Source organism: Chelonoidis abingdonii, chromosome 13 (genome assembly GCF_003597395.2).
Source record: "Chelonoidis abingdonii isolate Lonesome George chromosome 13, CheloAbing_2.0, whole genome shotgun sequence".
NCBI lineage: Eukaryota > Metazoa > Chordata > Testudines > Testudinidae > Chelonoidis > Chelonoidis abingdonii.
Genome location: NC_133781.1, coordinates 32836842 through 32860240, shown reverse-complemented (window position 1 = coordinate 32860240; position 23399 = coordinate 32836842). Strand labels below are relative to the sequence as shown.

Below are 23399 nucleotides of genomic sequence, written 5' to 3'. Positions count from 1 at the left end.
ATGCAGTCCAGGCGAGTGGGCACTCTTCAGTCCTGAGTATGAGGAAGATGTTGCCCTTAGTTACACAGATGTTCTTTAGATTAAAAAGCAGGAGCTTCCCTCTAATAAGATTTTTGTTGGTTGCACAATTCATTGGTTTATTTCTCTGTTCAGTACTGAGAGGGCAGTGGGATTTCACTCTGTTTGTTTGTTCTTGTGAACTAGGTTCTGCTACAGGTGGGTGAGCTCTGTGTCCTTTGCCTTGACTGAGAGAAGCAAAGGTGACGGGTCAGCTCATCTCACATTATCGTTTACACTTTGCTACCACTGTAATAATGCTAATAGTAGCAATGTGCGTATTGTGCTAGAGTTTCTAAACAGCCAGCAAAAGACACCTGGCCTCAAGAGCTTCTAGGCCAAATAGACAAGACTCCCAGAATCAAGAAGAAAGGCACTGTTTGTTTTCAGAATTTGCGGTATGATGTTTTCTCACGTAGAACATAAGAATGGCCATACTGCGTCAGACCAAAGGTCCATCTAGCCCAGGATCCTGTCTTCTGTTAGTGGCCAATGCCAGATGCCCCAGAGGGAAAGAACAAGTAATCATCCAGTGATCCATTCCCTGTTGCCCATTCCCAGCTTCTGGCAAACAGAGGCTAGGGACACCATCCCTGCCCATCCTGGCTAATAGCCATTGATGGACCTATCCTCCATGAATTTATCTAGTTCTTTTTGAACCCTGTTATAGTCTTGGCCTTCACAACATCCTCTGGCAAAGAGTTCCACAGGTTGACTGTGTGTTGTGTGAAGAAATACTTACTTTTGTTTGTTTTAAACCTGCCGCCTATTAATTTTATTTGGTGACCCCTAAGTCTTGTGTTCTGAGAAGGACTAAATAACACTTCTTTACTTTCTCCACACCAGTCATGATTTTATAGATCTCAGTCCTCTCTTTTCCAAGCTGAAAAGTTCCAGTCTTATTAATCTTTCCTCATACAGAACCTGTTCCGTACCCCTAATCATTTTTGTTGTCCTTTTCTGAACCTTTTCCAATTCCAATATATCTTTTTTTGACATAGGGCGACCACATCTGCAGGCAGTATTCAAAATGTGGGTATACCATGGATTTATATACAGGCAGTGTGATTTTCTGTCTTAGTTAATGATTCCCAACAGTCTGTTCACTTTTTTGACCTCCGCTGCTCATTGAGTGGAGATTTTCAGAGAACTATGCACAATGACTCCAAGATCTTTCTTGAGTGGTAACAGCTAATTTAGACCCCATCATTTTATATGTGTAGTTGGGATTATGCTTTCCATTGTGCATTACTTTGCATTTATCAACACTGAATTTCATCTGCCATTTTGTTGCCCAGTCACCTGGTTTTGAGAGCTCCCTTTGTAGCTCTTCGCAGTCTGCTTTGGGCTTCGCCAGAGTGGTTTTGTATCATCTGCAGACTTTGCCACCTCACAGTTTACCCCTTTTTCTAGATCACTTATGAATAGGACTGCTCCTAGTACAGAGCCCTGAGGGACCTCTTTCCATTCTGAAAACTGACCTTTTATTCCTGCCCTTTGTTTCCTATCTTTTTAACCAGTTACTAATCCATGAGAGGACCTTCCCTCTTATCCCATGACAGCTTACTTTGGTTAAGAGCCTTTGGTGAGAAACCTTGTCAAAGCCTTTCTGAAAATATAAGTACACTATAGCCTCGGGATTCCCCCTTGTCTACATTACTCCTGGGGGAATTCTGCACCACTGCGCATGAGCAGAATTTATGTCCCTCGCTGATTTCTTTGCCCCCCCCCCCGAATAATGACTTGCTGATGGGGAAGGAAAGGGGAAAACCTCAGGAGTGGTAATGTGACCCTGTTGGCTCCTACCCTGTGTCAGATTCAGCTGCTCAGCCTGGCTGAGCTGGGGCTGCCGGGACTCCTCTTCCCTTGCATGGCATCCAGGGCCGGGTCAGCCCCATCAGCAGATTTCTCCCTCAGCTGAAGGAAGCTCTGCAAACTCCTTCTCCCTCCTCTCCCACCACCCCTCTGCACTTCCTGCACCCATCACTCCTCCGCTGTAGTGGGAGGGTTCGCTGTTCAGGGAGCTGCTCCCTCATCCACTCCCTGTGCATCCAGAACCCCTCATACCCAGCGCCTCCTGCTGAGCCTCATCCCCCCCTGCACTCAGACCCCCATTCCACTGAGCCCCACTCCCCCTGCACCTGGATCACCCCAACTAGCCACCCGGAGCTGCACACACTCCCAAGCCCAACCAGCTGCATCTGGACGCCCCCCGCCACCCCAACTAAGCTCCCACCACACCCCCTGCTGAGCTCTGTCTCCCTTCTGCACCACCTCCTAGCCCCAAGCACCTTCACTTGGACACCACTGCAGAGTCCCATTACCATTGCACCCAGAACTCTCAACAAGCCCTTGTGTGTCAATTCCCCACCCCACCCCTAGCTGCCCTACTGAGCCACCTGCACCCCATATTGCCCCACACAGAACCCTCTCAACCCACACCTGGATTCCCCTCACACTTGGATCCTGCCTCGCTGAGCTTGCCTGTCCACGTCTGGTGCACAGAGGGGCACGGCCTTTGGGTGTTTTTGGTGCAGGCCTGGTCCTTGTAGTGTGTCAGGATTGGGTGCAGCCTCACTGCTGAGTCTTTGTGCTGATGGGAGCTGCACAGTGATCGCCCACCTCTGTGGATCCAGTGGCCTGTGCTCCCCAATGCTAAGCTTGATAAAGCCCTGGCTGGGATGATTTTAGTGGGGGATTGGTCGTGTTTTGGGTTGGACTAGATGACCTCCTGAGGCACCGTCCAACCTTGATAGTGACCAGATTTGGGACTTATTTGAGCAACTGTTTCTGGAATTTTTTTTTTTCTTTTCTTTGTATTGCCCGAGCGAGCTGTAGTTCATAAGGTTGACAGTCTCTGTGTGTCTTCCTGCAGACTGGGGGAGGGGGGAGGAGTTGTCAAACCATGGCTCTTCCCCCAGATGGTTGCAAGTGCTCGCAGTTACCCTAGCTCCCTTTGGGGGGACAATATTGAAAAATGTTATTTAGTGAAGTATTGAGTCTAGTGCTAATGTGCCCAAGGGGGTTACACAGTGCCTGTGTAGAAAGGGTGGTGAGCCAGCCCATCGTCACAGGACGGAGGTGGCTCCAGGGGCCATGCTGTGGTTGTTGAACCTGAGCTAGAACCAGCCAATATAAATTCAGCAGCCACCCTTGCCAGCAATCGGAAAAGAAATGAGACAAACCTGTTGCTACACCTTGCCTCTGCCAAAGGGGCATTTTATTTATAATTTGAGCACAGCAGACCATTTACCCTGCGCACGCACGCACGCACACACACACACACACTAGTTTAAAAAAGAAAAGCAATTACATAGCTAAAGATTTGCTGGGAGGGGAGAGGGCTAAATGGGGCATGGTGGTTAGGGAAGGGAGGGGCTGAGGACTCAAGTCAGACGGTGGACTACAGGGAACAGTGATGTGCCACATTCCTCCTGTATCTGTGTGCCAGGCTCTGGGGGGTCCCTGTCATGCTAATGGTGTCAGACAGTCTGAGCCCCTTGCTCTGAGGGGAGCCAGAAGCTGAGGAGGGAAGCCAATCCCCTCTCCTTACTGCAGCTCATGGGAACTGGTCCTTGGGGATGTGGAGGAGCAGGGTGAGTCTGAAGTTCTTTCCCTGCCTCTTCTCATGTAAGCAAGTTGGGGGGGGGGGGGGGGCTGTCCCTCTGAAGGGGCCTTTGGCTCATCATGTGAATCAGCATTTGTGGAAGCCCTGACCGATTCTGGGGGGAGTTGAGAACAAGCATACACTAAGTATTAGGACTGAGAGTGAGGTGAGAATGGGCATGCTCCATGTATAGCACATGCTGTCAAACACTGGCAGAGGGGAGGCTGGATGAGTGCACCAGCAGAGTTAAATAGAGTAGTTCCAACCTAGCAAGAGCTATTGTTTTGCACTGTTTATACCTCCAGGGAGTATTCTCATTCAACTGAGACGATCTCAGCCTTATGCACTGAAGCTGGATTTGTCATTGCAGCATAGGTGACATGGGTTCTGTTTTTAGCTCTGTCAGTGGCCCACTAGAAAAATTATGACACCTCTGCCTCAGTTTCCCCATCTGTAAAATGAGACTAAAAGTGCTGACCTACCTGTGTCTGAGATGAGGTAATGGGAAATGCATGAGGGATGAGTACCTAACCATAGGCGGATTTATAGGACAAAACTACAACTGTTGGAGTGAGCATTCCTCCAGAAAAACAATGTTCATAACATTACAAAATTCATGGACAAAACCCCTTTCATTAGTGCTTTCTAGTGGTACAGGGTTGGTGCATGCTTGTCAAGGCTAGCACGGTCAATGATGCTCAAATGTCTGAAAAACCAGGAACTGAAGTGATAAGGCACACACCCCCTACACTTTTTATGAGACTCATATTTGCAGAATTCTCAGGGACTATATGCAACTGTAGGACAGATTCTAATGTCATATTGTTGCTAAGGCAAAACTCATGTTTAGGCAAACACTGTGGCACAGGAAGCTATGTATGCCTGTCCTACACAAGTACTGAGCCTAAGCCCCAGAAACAGTCAGAAGTGCAAAATTATACACTACTATCATCCCCTTTTTGCAAATCATTCACTCTCAGCCATAGGATTCATTTAATGATTAACACCCCTCTCCTTACAAACCACTCTCATACCACACCTCACTGTTAACAAGCCCCTTGCCACAAAAGAATCCATCCACTGCGCCTGACAACTTGCAGAACTCAGCACTGAAATGAGGCACACTTGAACCCAAGGTACACATGCACCTCTTTTCTTTGAGCTCACACAGCAGTGGGCAGGGGTAATTTAGACCAACCAAGGAGGGATTTCCTCATGTCACAGCTGCAGCTCTGCCCTGCTTCTCAAACTAATCCCCAGATATTCTCATCTCTCAGCTGCAGTTCTGCCAAGCCTGCTGCAAGTAATCTTGTCATTATTCACTCAAGTACATCAAACAGTGACTGCATTTCAGCTAATTTCCAGGGGCAGGGGGAAGCAGAGTTAAGGTGGTATTAGCCTATACCTTATTGCTTCATGTCCTGATTTTCAGAAATTTGACGTGCTGGAATGGCATGAAACTCAACAGCACAACCCTAACTGGTCCTAAGTTTATTGTTTTGTCAATAAACCCAGTGCAAAGAGCACCTTTGTCAGTTTTTTCTGCTGTAGCACCATCTAGAAATGTTTGCACTCAAATCATGTTGCACAAACTTCCCCCAACAATAAAGCCAGAAAAGAGGTTTACAGATATTAAATCTGGCAGATACGTTTTTCCCCTTCCTGCGCGCACACAGTCTGCTATTCCTGAGCTGCAAAATATCCACGACTCATCTTCGCTCACCTTCAGAGGATGGGACATGCCTTACATTATTACTCTCCATGATTTGGGCAATTTTAGGAATTAAAAAAAAGAGGAAATGAGTTCCTTGGAATGATGAGTATTTATTTTGGGTGGAGTGGCAGCTAAAGCCAGGAAATAAGAGGCTGTGGCACTTTTTCACATTAAGCTTCTGAAGAGAAACAGGACAAACTCCACTCATAACAGCATAAAAATGCTTTCTGAAAGGGTTTCAAAGTATCTTAATTTCCTACACGTATTTTATGTTAATCAAGAGGATTTCCTGGTTGGCAGGACAAATTCCTAGGAGGTGGAATAGTGTTGTTCTGGGATGGTAATCATCACCTAGAAGCACGAAGCATTTACCCAGCAGGTCTTAATTTTTGTATCCCCCAACCCCCAGTCTCCCTGTCATTTATCAGGAGCCTGAAGACTGACTGTCCCCATCACTGTTTGCAGGAACCCAGATCGTGACAGCTGTCTTCAGAAGCCCTGCATGCATCCTTGCAGGTGCGCTTCCCACAAGCAGTTCAGTGAAGATGTTTTTTTCACTGACTTAACTGGTGTGTATCTGTTTCCAGGGTAACAAATGTGTGTTTAATCTGTGCCGAGGATGCTGTAAGAAAAGAGCATTTAAAGAGATTGCAGACTGTCCAGGCAAGTATAGCTCCACCACTCTGCCATGTTCTTTGGCACCACTGGGCCTGTATAAAACCAAACTGTCCAAGTCAAAATAAGTGATTAATACATATGGAAGTGGTATGGCATTTTAATGTCCTTTGTTAATATGCATAATTAGAAATATTAGTTTAAAATCCTGAGTGTCCTAGCTTTCATGGAAATGTTTTACTTAGCATTGGCCACTGTAATACAGCATCAATGTAACACCAGCTTCTGCTCTTCCTCCTGAAGCCTCAGGGTGCAGCATCCCCAACCTAAAAGCATAATAAATTTTCCACAGCTGCACATAGTTACCCCAGGGCAGTGGCTGCTCTGTTCCCCACCAAACAGGCACTTCCATGTCAATTTATTATTTATCTTTGTCAGGTCATGGATTACTTTTTAAAACCAAATATGAAAAGTCCCTTCTGTGGAAAAGTGTCCAACCAGAGATGCAGAAGATTGAAAGGACACAGAAAGGGGATGTGGAGGAAACTACTGGACTGAAAGACAGTATTGACACTGTACTGTGAGCCTTCAAACTAGATTCTACTGGATCTGCTTCCCTGTCTCTGTTTCCCTAGGCCAAAGAATCTGCCATTCCAGAGCACGATCAGCAACCTGGAGTAGTTCCACAGGTTTGTTCTAAGGTCTGGACAAGTTTTATTTAAGAAAAAGCTGCTTACTCAGGGAAATATCCTGCCTCTGAATAAAAGGATGGAACTAAAGTTCTCAATGTCTTTTAAAGACTTTAAAGGACTCAGCCAGAACCACTGGCCTGAAAATGCTGCACTGGGGTTGGGGGAGATGATGTACTAAGGTCATGAACTGCCTGTTGTACATTAACCTTTCATGTGCTGTTTTAAAAGTGGGGAATAAATCTTTGATATTAGAACATCCTGGTGGAGTGTTAAACTAATATTTCTTCAGGAATATAGTATGTTCAGCATGTGGGTCAATGTCACTTACATGACGTTTTCAGGTCAGGAAGGAAGCTAAGTGTTTAAGGACAGTAGCATTTAGTGACTAACTCTCCACAGTGTTACTCTAGTGAACAGAAGGTCCTAGTGTGCTAGGCTCTGTACATATATATAGTCAAAGAAATGAGTCTCAAAAACAAAGGGTGGTCAAAAGGAAATAATACCTAGATTTTATAAGCAGAGAGCAGATACACTTAGAGGTTAAGAGACTGGTCCAAGGTCACACATTATCTGGCGGAGCCAGGAATTCATAGTCATAGAAATGTAGGGCTGGAAGGGACTTCAAGCGATCATCAAGGCCAGTCCCTGAGGCCAGACCAGGTAAATCTAGACCATCCCTGAGAAGTGTTTGTTCAACCTGTTCTTAGAAACCTCCATTAACAGGGATTCCACAACCTTCCTTGGGAGCCTAGTCCAGAGCTTATCTATCCTTACAGTTAGAAAGTTCTTCCTGACATCTAACCTAGATCTCCCTTGCTATGTATTAAGGCCATTACTTCTTGCCCTACCGTCAGGGAAGATGGAGAACCATTGATCACAGTTGTCTTTATAATCGCTATTAACATATCTGGAGAGGTATGAGGTCCTCTCCCACTCTTCTTATTACAATACTAAACAGGTCCTTTTGGACTGGGAGGGAAGTGGCATGTAACCCCGTGTGCTCCCCCACCCCATGCTTTGCCCCTGTTTGGGGGCGGGGGGGGCTGCCCACCTACAAAAACTGAGCCTGCACTCATGGTCATCCTCCTACTCCCCACTCGGCTACCCTTTACTTCCCTGCCATTTTCTGCAGGGAAGCACAGAAATTGGGAAGGGGGGGGGGTTTCTGCAGGCATTCGGCAGAATTGCCCCAGGAGTGAACCATTGATAACCTCTCTCTGAATAATGTCTTGCAACCACCTGTGCACCCACCTTGTAGCAATTTCATCTAGACCACATTTCCCCGATCTCCTGAGTCCCAAGTCCAGGGGGTTAACTACAAGACAGACCATTCTGTTTTCCTAGTGGTGAATTCTGTGAAAGGACAGACGGTAGACTCTTTATTCTGCAACAGAAACAGTCTCTCAAGGTCTATCTGTATCTCAGGCAGTGCTGCATATGCCTAACCCTGGTGCTCTATATGCATCCTGCAGAGTACGGATTCATAGTGCCTGTCCCTGGGCATTCTATAAACAAGTCTTTCTGTATGTTGCAGAGAACTTCAACGGTGTGAAATCAGACACATTAATCTGTTATGGTAAAAGACTAAAGAAATGGAGACCAAGCTGTCTGCCATTTACTGGATAAAATCTCAGATCAGAAAATTGACTTAAACCTGAGGCTTCCCACTGACTGCAACACCTGCTAGCCTGAGGCATATGTGAAATCTGCAGCAGTTCATCTCTCCTTACCCTCAGATTGCAGTGGAACTTCTGCACTGCTCACTGCCATCTCCTGCTGTAATGGGAGATTGAAACAGCATGTGCCATGGACCTCCCCACAATCCGCTCCCAGACACCAAACAAGAAGGCTTCTAAAGCTTTATCCTGTGGGAGTGTTAACTGTAAACAGGGTCTCCTGAAGGGAAGAAAGAGACAGTGACTTATGGGGACTGACATACATTCAAATGAAAGCTCTAGATTTTCTGGGTCTGGTAAAACCAGAGCACTGTGCATTAGGAGTTTGTACAGGGGCTTTGAGCCTCTACATCAGGGATCGGCAACCTATGGCATGCGTGCCAAAGACGGCAAGCAAGCCGATTTTTAATGGCAGCGTGCCATTAAAAATCCTGCCCAGCCCAGCCCACTCTTCTTTGCCCTCAGTCCCCCTTCTCCCCTCCACAGGGGCAGGGGGCAGAAGCTTGGTCCTGCCAGCTCCCCTGCCTCTTCCCATAGTGTGCTGGGTTCCTCCCCCTCCCTGCCGGCTGATCAGCTGATGGTACTTCTGAGGGAGGGGGTCGGGAAGGAGCAGAGTCAGGGCCTTGGGGAAGGATGGGTGGGTGGAATAGGGGCATATCCCTTCCAGCCCCCTGCACTGACCCCCACACACATCCTAAGCCCCCTCCCTCATTCTAGCTCCTGGCCAGACCCTTCACCCCCAGCCCTGTGCTCAGTGCACTCCCATCCTCAGCTCAGTGCAGAGAGAGGAAGAGAATGGGCCAGGACCAGGGAGAGGGTAGGTACCCACTGTATATGCGCAGGGCCGGGACCCCAGACTGGCAGTGGGCTGAGTGGGTCTGGCAGCCAGAATCCCGGCTGGCAGGAGCCGGCAGATGGAACCCCTGAGTGGCAGTGAGCTGAGCCACTCAGACCACTGCTGGTCTGGGGTCCCGGCTGCCGGCCCTGCACAGCCTGCTGCTGGTCTGGAGTTCTGTCTGCTGGACCCCTGCCAGCTGGGGTCCCAGCCGCATGCCTCACTCAGCCCGCTGCCGACCTATGTGAACAGAACCCCAGACCAGCAGCAGGCTGGCGGCGTAAGATCAACATTTTAATTTAATTTTAAATGAAACTGCTTAAACATTTTGAAAACCTTGTTTGTTTTACAATACAACATTTGTTTAGTTATATAATATTTAGACTTATAGAGACCTTCTAAAAAAACGTTAAAATGTATTACCGACACGCGAAACCTTAAATTAAAGTGAATAAATGAAGACTCGGCACAGCACTTCTGAAAGGTTGCCGACCCCTGCTCTACATAAAAAGAACATGCTAAAATTTAGCAACCAATGGTTTTAGCTCTCAGATGCAGCACTCCTTCTTCAAAATGAAGGAAAGATACCTCTTTTTTTGTTTTGGAGATAGGGAGTTTCGGGTTAAGTGGTTGTGTTATAGAGGAAGAGATTTATTTTAAAAGATTTAGGTAGTTACAAGTACATTACAGTAATCTCTCTTTACAGATTAGACTTGGAATAGCAAAACTTTTAGTGATTCTACTTTGTATCTGAAGAAATTATTTTCCTTAATGCCTAGTTTGTTCATATAAAGTCTGTTGACCGTGCAGTGACTTTGTGATGAGCCCTTCCAATCCAGACAGGGAAGATGGTTCTTTTTTTTTTTCCTCTACTGGGTCTAGTGTGATGTGTGGGGCAACAGGAGAGAGAACCATGGGCTGGGCCAAGCCGAGCATCCTTTAAAATGAAAAAGCCTTTTCACAGAATTCTAGTTTATTACTTACATGCAGCATTCTAGTTATGGATCAGTATAAATGCAAATCCTCAAAGCCTTGTTTAGGAGATTACTATGGTAGTGGTGAAGTGGGGAGTGGGTTGCTGGCACAGGTGAGTATCAGGGTATTTTCAGTTAGGAGGAGGGCGCTTTTAAAATATTTTTGGATTGTGGGGGAAGCAGCCCAATGGGAAACAGCTAGAAATCAAATTGGGATTTTTATCAGCTCTCTCAAATCAAAATCCTATGACTTGCTAGATCCTGTGCTAAGGAGTTTTCTGGTGAAGGGATCTCTTTCCTCCTAGCCCAAAAAGGTCTTGTCCAAAGGCACATCTCTTCCACTTTTAATCATTATCATCATTTGAGCACCATGATAACTAGTATACCAGATGCAATGCCTGCCATCAATTCCCATGATAAGGCATTTGTACAGCTCAGCACCAATGATGTCGTCCCATTTACAATTGTATTTTGAGATTTGTCAGCCAGTTTTTAACGAATGTAATGTGTGCCATTGTCGATTTTGTATCCTTCTAGATTCTTAATCAAAATGTCATGAAGTACCAAATCAAATGACTTGAAGTCTAAGACATAATTACCTTTATCAACCAAATCTGCAATCTCATCAAAAAATATCAGATTAGCGCGACAGGATCTGTGTTCCATAAACCTTTGTTGATTGGCATTAATCAATCAAGAATTAAAGGAGTATAATATAATTAAGTCCCATATCAGCCACTCTCCAATATTTTGCCTGTGATTGATTTCACGACTTTCCTAAAGAGATCAGAAAAAACACCACTTTCAATTAGCAAGGACCTCTCGGAATATTCCCTCCACTTTAACCATTAACCTAAAGAGGTAGAGACAAGGGAGAAAGGAAATGGAGGAAGACAGCCAAAAAAAGGAAAAAAGTGGAGGGAGGATAAGGATCCATGATGAAAGACTGAGTCTTGAAGGGGTGCACCGGACAGCAGAATTTGACCCTATTCAGTATTTTGTGGTACTAGGTCTCTTGCATTTTGGCTTAAGCTGGCCTCTAGGGTGGATCTCTTATTTGTCAACCTTTGCACTACATCTGACTGAGTCAACAGTGTGAAGCTGTTGCAAAAAAAGCAAACATGATTCTGGGATGCATTAACGGGTGTGTTGTGAGCAAGACACGAGAAGTCATTCTTCCACTCTACTCTGCGCTGGTTAGGCCTGAACTGGAGTACTATGTCCAGTTCTGGGCACCACATTTCAGGAAAGATGTGGAGAAATTGCAGAGGGTCCAGAGAAGAACAACAAGAATGGTTAAAGGTCTTAAGAACATGACCTATGAAGGAAGGCTGAAAGAATTGGGTTTGTTTAGTTTGGAAAAGAGAAGACAGAGGGGACACGATAGCAGTTTTCAGGTATCTAAAAGGGTGTCATAAGGAGGAGGGAGAAAACTTGTTCACAATGGGCTTAAACTGCAGCAAGGGAGGTTTAGGTTGGACAATAGGAAAAAGTTCCTAACTGTCAAGGTGGTTAAACACTGGAATAAATTGCCTAGGGAGGTTGTGGAATCTCCATCTCTGGAGATATTGAAGAGTAGGTTAGATAAATGTCTATCAGGAATGGTCTAGACAGTATTTGGTCCTGCCATAAGGGCAGGAGACTGGACTCGATGACCTCTCGAGGTCCCTTCCAGTCCTAGAATCTATGAATTTGTGCTGCACCCCAGTTAATGTGCAGGGTAGTAATTAGGCCAGGGAGGAGAGTTGCTGTTTGAGCATAAAGAACCTGGCTTGATGGCTGTGTCTAGTAGGCTGATATACTATCTAATTTAAGGATAACAGTAGTTTTGTAGACTAGCAGCCATCGTTAATCAGAGCATCCTTGCTAAAGACGTGGAACGTAAGAGTGGATGGACTAGAGCTGAATCTTCCTCTAAACTATCATGAATTCTGCTCCCTTTTTAAAGAAAAATAGCTTTTGATGAATATGAGCTAGAGCCAGGGGTCAGCAGTCTTTCAGAAGTGGTGTGGCGAGTCTTCATTTATTCACTCTGATTTAAGGTTTCACATGCCAGTAATACATTTTATCATTTTTAGAAAGTCTCTTTCTATAAGTCTATAATATATAAGTAAACTATTGTTGTATGTAAAGTAAATAAGGTTTTTAAAATGTTTAAGAAGCTTCATTTAAAATTAAATTAAAATGCAGAGCCGCCTGGACCGGTGGCCAGAAACCGGGCAGTGTGAATGCCACTGAAAATCAACTTGCATGCCGCCTTTGGCACACATGCCATAGGTTGCCTACCCCGGAGCGAGGCGTTTCAAATTGTGACATCTACAATTCCGTTTTGAGGCAGGTCTCAGATCAAGAACAAAGTATTCTCCATCTCTGCAGATGACCAGATGGCTGAGAAATCTATGCCTCAGCTAGAAAGGACCTAATTCTGTCTATGGACATAAACTTTGTAGATCACTACAGTAGCATAAAATGTGCAGAAGTGGCCCTTAGGCAATATCTACTGTGTAAGGGGATGCCTCTGCTGTCAAAGCAGCTCAACACCCTTCCTCTCCCAAGCCTCTGGGTAACGACCAGAGAATACTGGACCTTGGGAGGGGGAAGAGAAGGGGCCATAGCACACTGCAGTCCAACTATTCTTGGCTGCCTCTGACCATTGAGGCGGTTCTAATTTACATTGGGGGCTGGGTAGGCCCTTGCATAGCCTTCAAATAGACTCAGGCTGGTCTTCACTAGTCAGGTATTTCTGAGAATCAGGATAAAATAGCCAAGTTTCCTAGAACCAGATCTTATTCAGGTGAGGTCAGCCCTTCCAAAGATGGGTCTGGATTAATGCAAAGTTACTGAAATTCCAAAATATGCACAACACCTAACCAAAGACTTCACAGTAAGTACTACCTCAACTTTCTCCACATAAACCACAAAATGCTTCAGCAACAGAAATCTGCAAATGGAGGAAGTTGCTGCAGTTTAGCAACTACACAAATGCATCTTACACATGGCTGCCAGAAAAGCAAGAAAGAAAAACTCCATCGAGCGGTGTTCTTCATACCTCCTCATACAAGTGATATTACCTTATTTCGAAACACCTCCAACTATATCAAAATGCTCAAAACAGCAGCCTATCAAATCACCAAGTTTAGGATAAAAGAAAAGAATCAAGACAAAGCTAAAAGCAAAAGCTAAAAACTAACACAAAACTCCAAACATTGCAATGAGCTTTTTAATTACCCTCTTTAATGCACTAGAGATAACAACTTATTTTAAAACAAAAATAGCATTAACAATAACAGTTGTTTGTAGTAAATTGCTGGACCAGTCAGAGTTGGATCAAAATCCTTAACTTTGTCCTATGGGACTGGATGAATATAAAGATGCTGTAATTCCAGAACATTCAACACTTGACTACGCTCATTAGTAAAACACTATCCGGGGTCTGGGCTGCCACCTTAGACCCATTTATAAAAGGAAAGTTGGGACAGATGCACCTGCCGATCAGGCACCTGGGCTGGCTTCTTTTGGTTTCTGCCCCAGACCTGATGTGTTGTATTTCTATGGCATTGACTTATGCCACCAGGAGCCACTGGTGCAAAGGTTAAGAAGCCACTGTACGCTGATGAAGTGAAACAGACAAGCAACAGAATTTGCACAAGATGGAGCCTTACTGCAGCCTTACTGCAGCGGGGAACCACCACCAAAATCCAAAGCCAGGTGATATGCATGTGGGAACAAATTAGGAAACAGGCCTTTGAAAAAAGGACAGGCCAGACTGAAAGAGGTTGGCTCCAGGGTAAGTGCAACAACCTGAAACAGTTGCCTTTGAGTATGCAGAAGTGGTGCCATATTTCCCAGGGTAAGTGAGAAGTCTTAGAATGTGCTTCCTGAGAGGAGCTCCCCTCTGCCTGAATGCTGGGCTCATACCATGGAAAGCATTTCAGTGTGAGGTCTTTGAAGTAAAGAAAAAGCAATGCATTGCTCAGAGACAAGGAAACACTTTCAGGTCAGTGAAACAGTCTCCCTTTAGGTACACCCCCATCCATCAAACTTACAATCTTCCTTTGCAGTTCTGATCCTGGAAAGCTCTAACAGCAGCTGAAAAGACCCAAGATCAGCATCTCTCTGAAATACACTACCAGTTCTTTCTGAGGTGGAGGATACAGAGGATAGGGCAGAGAACATGCAACCAGCACTAAAATGATGGACAATTCCAGGGACGCTGCATTTAGTGACAGCTTCTGTTCTAAAGGAATTAAGTTATGTGAATCTGAACATTAGCCCTCACCATCAGCCCTGACCCTCCCAGACCCAATGAAAGAGAGAAAGAATGACAGGGATAGTTTGTAAAGCTCAGTAGTCTGTGGTTAGGACATAGGACAAACAGCTGGGTCAGGGAAGTGTGGGGGACGGGGGGAGGGTTCTTTGATCATACATGAAGATTTTCACATGTTGGTGCTCATCCGGGACTGGCTGTTAGCTGGAGTGAGCTCGCCTTGGCTACCTTCTCGTGGAGGAGACTGCAATAAGAAAACAAAATACAGCCCTGGTTAGTGATGGGCTGGAACTACCCCTGCACCAGGGCTGTAAAAAACACAGAACACTTCCAGAGAGGGCTTGCTCAGCACAGGTAAACCATGCAGCAGGGTAGTGGCATTCTCAGCTCAACCTTCCGTCTTTCCCAGCAGGAATTGGGTGGAGAGTGGGCCCTACACACCAGGAGCACAAAGCTTGTTTATTTAATTGCAAATAAATATTAAGTTTCAATCATTTTTTCTGTTCATAAATCATTCACTATTTCTGCAAAATAATTTGTTATTCACAAATATTTGCACAACAGTTTACGGACTATGAGATGTTTGCAAACTATTCACTTCAGCTATTCAAGGTGTGTGATGGGTCACCTAAGTTGAATCAAATACACATTCGGAACTTGAATGCCATTTGGCACTTAGATACCACAGGGATGAGCATACTATGACAGCATCAATAGAATCCAGTGAATACTTTATACAGCACTTAGCCTGCTCTCTCCAGGGCACTGTCCTGCGGAACCATCTCTTGGGCAGGATTGCTCCAGTCAACATATGTATTTCAATTTCCCTCATGAAAATAAAAGTTATGAATAATTAATTCCTTTGTTGTAATTTAACCAATCAATCACCTACTGACTAGAGTAAATAGTAACCAGGATTTGTCCTGCTAGCTGCAAGCTCCATTCTCTAACATTCTCAGAAACCATCCTCTTGTGAGTACAGCAAACCTCTTTCCCTAGAGTCTTAGTCACCCGCTTTTACCCCTCTGCACCACATCATCCAAATGGTTGCCCTTTATCTCAGATTCCATGACAAAGGGGTCCTTTGCTCACCTTGACGTGTATCTGGTTGCGCAGGACTGCTGCCCGCAGGATCATGGCTTTGGCACGTCGCTGGAACTCTTTGCCCATTAATAAGGACTTTTCAAAGGTGGTGCTGCGCTGGTCTACATCCCGAGCATAAAGAATCTGGAACCAACACAGGAACTGGAAAGGGGCTCAATTACTAGGAAACTCCTTCCACACAACAGACCAGGAGGGATCTACAGGACTCAAACCCTTGACATATCAGCTAGGCAGGGGTCAGCAACCTTTCAGAAGCGGTGTGCCGAGTCTTCATTTATTCACTCTAATTTAAGGTTTCGCGTGCCGGTAATACATTGTAATGTTTTTTAGAAGGTCTCTCTCTATAAGCCTATATATTATATAACTAAACTAGTGTTGTATTGTAAAATAAACAGAGTTTTGCTCAAAAGTGTGTGAAGCAGCTTCGTTTAAAATAAATTAAAATCGTTGATTTACGCTGCCGGCTGGTCAGCCGCTGCTGGTCTGGGTTCTGTTCAACCTAGGCACAGCAGCAGGCTGAGCGGGCCTGCGGCCGACCCCGGCTGGCAAGGTCATCGCCAGAACCAGCCAGACGGGCTGTGTGGGGCTGGGCCAGGACCAGAGGGCTGGGCGGCAGAGGCTGGAGTCAGGGCTGAGGGCTGGGTATGTGAGGGGGTGTCAGAGTCAGAGCTAGGGTTGCGGGGGGGGGGCAGGATAAGCGAGTCAAGCAAGAGGGCTGGGTATGTATGCAGGAAGGTACAAGGCTCAGGGCAGGCTGGGGGGGGGGCGCTCAGGGAGAAGGGGCGTGGTTGGTTGGGGGCGGGTCAGGGATGAGTGCTGGGCGATGCCCCGTCAAACTCTCACCCGCTGCATCCTTGTCCCCCTCGGACCCCACCCTGATCAAGCCTCCACTGTTCCTTGTCCCCAGACTGGACTCTACCTCCTACATGTCCCCTGACTGCCCACCCTTATCCACAGCCTGTCCTAGCACACAAGTACTCCCTTACAACAAAGACAGGACGAACACTCAGGGCACCTCATAATTACAGGCTTGATGGTAGTAAAGTGCCAATTAGGATTTGAAGCGAGTACCATGATGCACAAGACCCAGGACCTCCTCTTTGCTTTCCAACCACTCCTGCCCTCTGACAGGAGCCAGAACACACGCTGGGACTCATACCAACGCCAGTGGACTGGGGTTGCGACTAAGGTCATAAGATGTAGGATGTGATCACAGGGGGACAAGCTGGGAATCAGACGTATTTCAGTGTTGCCTTAGTCCCACTCCCCGGTTAATTAGGGCTATTGCTCCGTCACTTGATCATATTGTCACCCGTCTCTCTGCCACTTCCCAGCTCCATTGTTGATTTAGATCCCTATTTTTAACTTGCAGATCACGCCTGCTGGGAGTTGTTTAACAAACAGAGTTCCAAAATAATCTGCATTATTCTCCACATTTTGTACCCCTAGCCTTCCATGCATGGGGTCAAGTCTCTGTCACACCTCTTCGGATTTCAGCCTTGGATGGTGCATGTGTCATGCAGAATGATTCTTAATCATCACCTATTTTCTCTGTCCTTTTTTACTAAAGGCAATACACTGCTGCCTCATGATGGGGTGCACATCGCCAGAATACGGCAGTATAGGTGACGAGTAATGGGATTGGTTTTCAAGTCTCTGTGGTGGATCCTACAGGGACTGATTGAGAGTTCCATATCGGGGTCAAAAAAAGAGTCCAAGGCCTTGAGATAAAACATAGCTGAGAAAAAGGAAACAGTACTCTGCAGCTCAAAATACAAAAACACAAAGGCAAGTAGAGATCACAATACCAAAAATCTATCAGAGTGAGCATACCCAAGAACATGGGTAAAGTGCCCCATTTTGTTGTTACCAGTTTTGGGAGATCACAATTCCTAGAGTTTCACTCTTTTTCAAGCTTCTTAATGTTGTCTTTTGGTCACCCCCACCAACTTCAGTTTTGTCTACCATGTGTCCCTCGAAGAGGCACAACCACCACATTATGGAGTGTCAAGGAAACTGTTAACCATTGCGGAATCTAGAGATATTGCCTGTGGCCTGATTTGAGAAAAGCTGAATAACTGGTACAGAACCAGTTATAGTAGTATTTTTCTAAGATATATCCGATAACATAGAATGCTCAGTTGTCTCAAATCTATCTTCTGATGGGTGGCAATGCAACAAGATCATTCTCAGGAAATAATCTTTTGCATTCCAGCGATTGGTTGGTCTTTGTGTAAAACAGACACCCATGGGACTAGTAAACAGAAGAAAGAACAAATTCGTCCTAAGAAGTGCACCAGATCGGGACAGCAAAATAGGAAATGAACTAGCCATCATACAGACTTAAATGTGGGCAAGAGTACGGTGGGACGAAAAAGAGGTATAATCGAGACTGAACAGAAGGTTAATTCAGTGAAAGCGCAAAAGCTCTACAGTTCGACGCAATTGCCTACCATGGCTAGAATACAGGGCCTACCGACCGGATCGAGAGAGCAGAGAGATATTAAAAAGTGACGATATAGGTCGGTCACTATTGGTAGAAATCTGCACAAGGATTTTTTGCCGAACAGGCAGGTATAGGTGCGAGAATAAAAGACGACCTCACGAGCACCTGCTAATACGAGCGGAGAAGACATAAAAGGGGCAGTGCTACTGAAGCTGCCATTCGATTAGAAGGGCCATCAAAGAAAACAAGGTTAGGCGTGGAACGCCAGAGTGGTTTGATAAGCAGAAATCGAACCAGATTCTGGATGGAGCCTATGCTAGATCTGCCACGACACATGGGACGCAGGACGAGCGTGCTAACAAGGACCATGAATGGCCAGTTTACCCCAGTGCGTGAATTTTCCACACCAATTTGCACACAAGCAGCCAAAAAAGCTAAATTTTTTTATTTAGGGACTCGCGCATGAACTAAAAGTCCAGAAAGTCAATGAAAGGATCACACAGTTAACAGATGAGGTTTCATGAATTTTTGGACCAGCCCTCTTCCCATAGGCTAAGGAAAGGTGAAGGCTACGTCCGCGTCCTCCCATCCCCTTCAGCCGACTGGGCTGGAGTTGGTGAGGCTGCTTTTAGTGGGGGCCATGGAACTGCTTAGAAGCCTTTAAAATAACTACTTCCTGTTTTTTAGACAAGCTTATTCTGTTAGGAGAAGGAGAAAATTTTGGCTACGACCGTTATTGTGTTATCCCGCAACATTTCCTTTGATTCACTGACACGGTGAGGGTTTATTTATTCTTTTGAAGGTCCTTTCAGCTAGGAATAAATAGAAACAAACGATCAGAGAAATTTAGGCTGTATGGAAAAACAAAGGAACCATCTGGTTTAACCATTATATCTAAGTGAATTGTCCGGGAGCCCCAGCAGTAATAATCATTACATTCTGCTCCAACGCTAACATAGACTGTAGGAAGCAGAGGTTTTCTTTACCTGCCTTCTTATGTATCCATGCCAGTAAGCCGGCCTATAATTTCAGATAAATAATAATCAGCTGATATGGAATAACTATGGCCTTTCAATGAGCAGGATCAGGAATGGCATGCAGCATCCAGGAACATCACCCTCAACTCGCAATGCCCAGCCCTTTTTTAACGGACTGAAATAGGCAACAAATCATATTAAATCCACGCATACAGCTGCACTGTACCAGCAGTTTAAGAAAGGAATTATTCCAGTTTTCTCTTGAAAAAAATTAATTGCAGCAGGCACACTTTTAGGGAAGCTCGAATATAAGTACGTAAAGATGGGAAATGACGGACAAGCACAACCAGAGCGAGCACATCAATACAGATGGAATGATGAATAAAGCCCACGAGTGGTCAGAACCACAAGGGTCAGAACAATTATGCTCACGGTCCACATAAGATAGAAAATAGAATTCAGGCCAAAGGAGTTTAAGGCCAGAAGGAGCCACGGCAGACCGCACGACCTAGATGATCTCCTGTATATCACAGAACCACCAAGCTCCACAGAACTGCACACTGAAGCGACAACTGAAATTAGACCAAAGAGCCACCCAGGAAATACTAGACTACTATCGGTCACCTATTCCTTAATCCTTCTTCTCCCACCCCCAACCACAGACAGACCCGGCCAGGCAGGCAAACGGTGAAACTATGACCAAAGTAACCATCTCTCACCTATGGCTTCCCTGTTTCTCATTTCAACCCGTATGGGTAATGTCTAATGTCAATGTTTAACCAACTTTAGGGGGCAGGCTTCTGCTCAATTCACGGTGTATTTGGTACATAGCACCTAGTCCCAGTTCGAGGCATGCTGCAGGCCCCACTTGAATACAATGCAAGTAAAATTATTAAAATAATTCGCTTTTTGATTCTGTTTCTTCTTCATCCCGTTTTACCCTCAAATTGCATAAGTTTCCTTCTCATCCAATACACCATCTGTCACCCTTGCCATCCCGAAAAAGAGAAGGTGAAGATATCTCTCATAACCAGTGCGCTATTCTGAAAGCTTCTTGTACCACTGCTACATGGCAGTCCATTCAGGCTATTGAACTTGGACTCTGATCTACTTCAACAATTACTGATCAGACACAAAATAAAACCAATAGAAAACAAAGACTCAAAAGATTCTACAACTGGCCTAACTCATAAAACCATCTTTTCATATCATATTCTTTATTTACAGTAAATATGGCAGTTTTACTGTCAAGCCAAAAAATGGGGTTTATCTTTATTAGAGGGTTGCTGAATTGCAAAAAATATATAGACATGAAAGAAAGGCAACCACCACAAATCCTGATCTCCTATGAAAATTGTGTATCTGATCATTTGAAACATATGCTCTTATTTATTTCCAAGATCTAAGCTTGAATTTTTGGTTTCCTGAACAGAATTTACCCAAATCAATTGCCATCCACCTAGTTGACCTTTAGCATGAAGGACTAACACAAATTAAATACAAAGTTTACCACCTTGTGTTTACATAAATATAATAAATGTTCCATCCATAAGCACTCTCATCTGAGGCAAAACGCAAAACATAAACAAACTCACAACATCCATTCTACGAGAGTAGTAACTGGCACCCCCCCACCATACTTAATTCATACCTAATAGTTGCAAGAGAGCTACAGAACTTAGCAAGGTCATCAAGTCAGTTTAGGAGTTTGGGAATTTTTAACAGAACCCTAATTCCCATCCCACTGTTCTAAACTAAGTCACGAATAGCACCAAATACCGGCCTTAAGGTCCCAAGACGAAGGTGTCTCAGTTGGAGAGACGTTATAGCGACACTGCTTCTGGTGAATATTGAATGTCAAGAGTAACGTCTCAAGCACAGCAATCAATACAGATATGTAGTATAGAATTGTAGTAATTGTGATGTAGGCCTACAATGAACAATGGCCCGCCTTTTTTATAGACAAGCGTGAAGAAATAAGGTCAGTGCCTGAGAGAAGATTTTTCAGTACCTAGGCAATGTACAGACAGAGAGAAAGATGAGATAAGCAACCAACAGGGCTGACGAGAATAATGTCATATTGCAGAACTCAGATTTTCATCCCCAATGGTGTTGGGGACGTTTCTATGATTTTAATCCTTAAAAGCCAACTCCTCGAGCATTATGATGAAATACATATTTTACCATTACATTTTTTATTTTAAATTTCAGCCTTGTCATAGGTGCAGGAGAAAACAATGAACACAGTCTCATAAATGCTCAGAAAGAATTCCCTAAATTGTTATTTTCATTTAAAATAAAACGCCTGGTATGTTTTAAGTCCGTCCCTCCAAGTGGGACCTGACTCAAGATTTTTTGATGCTGAGCTGGTTTAATACTGAAGCCGCATTGTTCTGTCAGCCATTTGGGATAGTAATTTGATGGGAGTAAGACGAGTGCCGAGGAGCGTTGTGAAAATTTTGTGCCTCATGACTAAGACCTCTCGGGTTAGCTTTCTCCGTTCAGGGCTGTGAACGCAACTCAATATAAACGACCAGATCGTCAATTTCCACACAAATAATCGCCGCGCGCTGTCATTTCTCTCACGGAGCCGGTTGTCAGCCACCATGTACTTTAAAGTGTCGCCTGAGCCTCACTTAAATCACCACGCCTGTCTCAAACCCGCCAGGACTCCCCTTTGCCCTTTCCTAACAAAGCTCTGCCTTGACAAAGGCGACCTCCCAAAAGCCTCAATGCGCAGCAACGATCAACTGTTATTACGCCCATTTTAGCGCAAAATAAGGTTCGACATAAATGAGTGGAACTCAAAAACCTGAGGGTTCAACCACTGCGGTTTGGGTGCAGAAGCTAAATTTCCGTCAGTCTTCTCATGCTGTCTCTGGGAATTATGACCCAAACTGGAGAGGAAAAATGGAACTTCCTTCCCTTTCTTTGTACCCTGAGAATGGACTATCTAACGTACGACACAAACGTTGTTTGACTCTGATCCAGGAAACTCAATTAATATTCATCCTTGGAAAAAGAGATGGATCAGAGTTTATTCAACAGGCTTAATTAGCACCCAACAGACTGCTGTCAACCACAGTTAGACCTGGCAGGATCTGAAAAACGTTATGCAGAGAAGGTGGTGAGAGGAAAACATGAAGGCTGACAGGATCACCATCTGATCCCTGCTTCCCTAAACAACATATCATTCACCGTTAACCGTATTACTGAGCAGCCATTTATTAATTCGAAATAGACCAAACACTACCAGTCCATTGAAGCGATAATAGGCATACCCAGTTGTTTGGATTTGAGCTTTTTAAACACAAGCAAATGTCATAATCCAAATTGTACAAGGACCAGAGGCCTCGGTAAAATGGGAATCGATGTTGAAAACCAGTAGTAATAGAACTCATCATATTGTCTAGATTTGCATAACAGTTAATGTTCTAATGATAATTTTAAACTACGTCCCACCCTGCAATGGTAATTACAAAATCCATTTTAAAAAAAAAACAAAAAACAAATAAATTTGGATATTGATTATAACTATTTGATGAATAGGAGGAAATTCTGGCCATTGACTTTCAGTTTGCAAAAACCACGACTCAAATGGACAAGATTCACAAATAGGGTTGGAAGGGACCCTCAGGAGGTCATGCTAGCACCCCCTCTCAAAACAGGACCAATCCAACCTCCTAAATGGCCCCATCAGAACTTGACCCACAAAACCCTGGGTTCAGGAGGCCAATGTCCCTTAGACTCCATAGTTGCCAACTACTATGGAGGCAAGCAATTGTCTCGCTTAAGCAACGACTTAGAAAGGATACATTAAATTTCAGATGACCAGTTGTTTTGGGGCCCACACAAACAGCTTCCTAAAGAGAGTGATGGCACCCCAAATTACCATTACTCCAAAAACTTTGGCCCAGGGCTTATTCCCAATCCGCCTCTGACTCACTGTGGCATTGAAGTTTTGTAAAGCATTGCAACTATGATCGGGCAGAAAAGACTTTTTTTTTTTTTAAGCTAGAAGCAATTAATCAGTTGTGCCTAAAAAGCAGGAATTGCATGCGTATGCTTTAAAAAGGCTCAACTTTCAAACTCACAGTGAACTGCAAAAACAGACACTTACATTCATTATTACAGGCACATTACAAATGCTGATTTGGCATGGATTTAAGCACACCACACCTCGAGAAACTTCCACAATAACTGTGGGCTATATCTTGGCGGTTCCACCATCAAGTGGAAAACAAAAGGTTACATCTTATGATTGATTATCATGTAACTAGAGCAGATTTAATCACAAACTTTTGGATAGAGCTGGATGTTCCCCCCCCCCCCGCCCTGCTTCCAGGGCACAATTGTTACTAGACTCAGACCAAGTTAGTGAGGTAATATCTTATTAAACCAACTTCTCGTTGTGAAATCATATACTTCAAGCATA

General features: G+C 44.7%; 2 protein-coding genes across 8 annotated transcripts in view; one reads left to right on the top strand and one right to left on the bottom strand.

Annotated features, from left to right (window-relative positions):
* DUS1L (dihydrouridine synthase 1 like) overlaps window positions 1-6939 on the top strand; it is a 36601-nt gene extending 29662 nt beyond the window's left edge. For all 3 annotated transcript variants that reach the window (XM_032764473.2, XM_075071950.1, XM_032764472.2), the window contains exons 13-14: window positions 5966-6041; window positions 6432-6939. In XM_032764473.2, the coding sequence (XP_032620364.1) occupies window positions 5966-6041; window positions 6432-6577 (222 nt within the window). In that variant the 3' untranslated portion in view covers window positions 6578-6939. The remainder of the gene's footprint in view (window positions 1-5965; window positions 6042-6431) is intronic.
* GPS1 (G protein pathway suppressor 1) overlaps window positions 1-23399 on the bottom strand; it is a 50499-nt gene that overhangs the window by 2257 nt on the left and 24843 nt on the right. Inside the window, exons 13-15 of one of the 5 annotated variants that reach the window (XM_032764475.2) lie at window positions 15530-15664; window positions 14597-14681; window positions 5915-6000 (exon numbers count right to left, since the gene is read on the bottom strand). In XM_032764475.2, coding sequence (XP_032620366.1) covers window positions 14607-14681; window positions 15530-15664 — 210 coding nt within the window. In that variant the 3' untranslated portion in view covers window positions 5915-6000; window positions 14597-14606. Of the gene's footprint in view, window positions 1-5914; window positions 6001-8415; window positions 8582-9522; window positions 10948-13382; window positions 14682-15529; window positions 15665-23399 lie in introns of those variants that run through there. The other 4 variants (XM_032764476.1, XM_032764477.2, XM_032764479.2 and 1 more) reach the window with 4 other exon arrangements.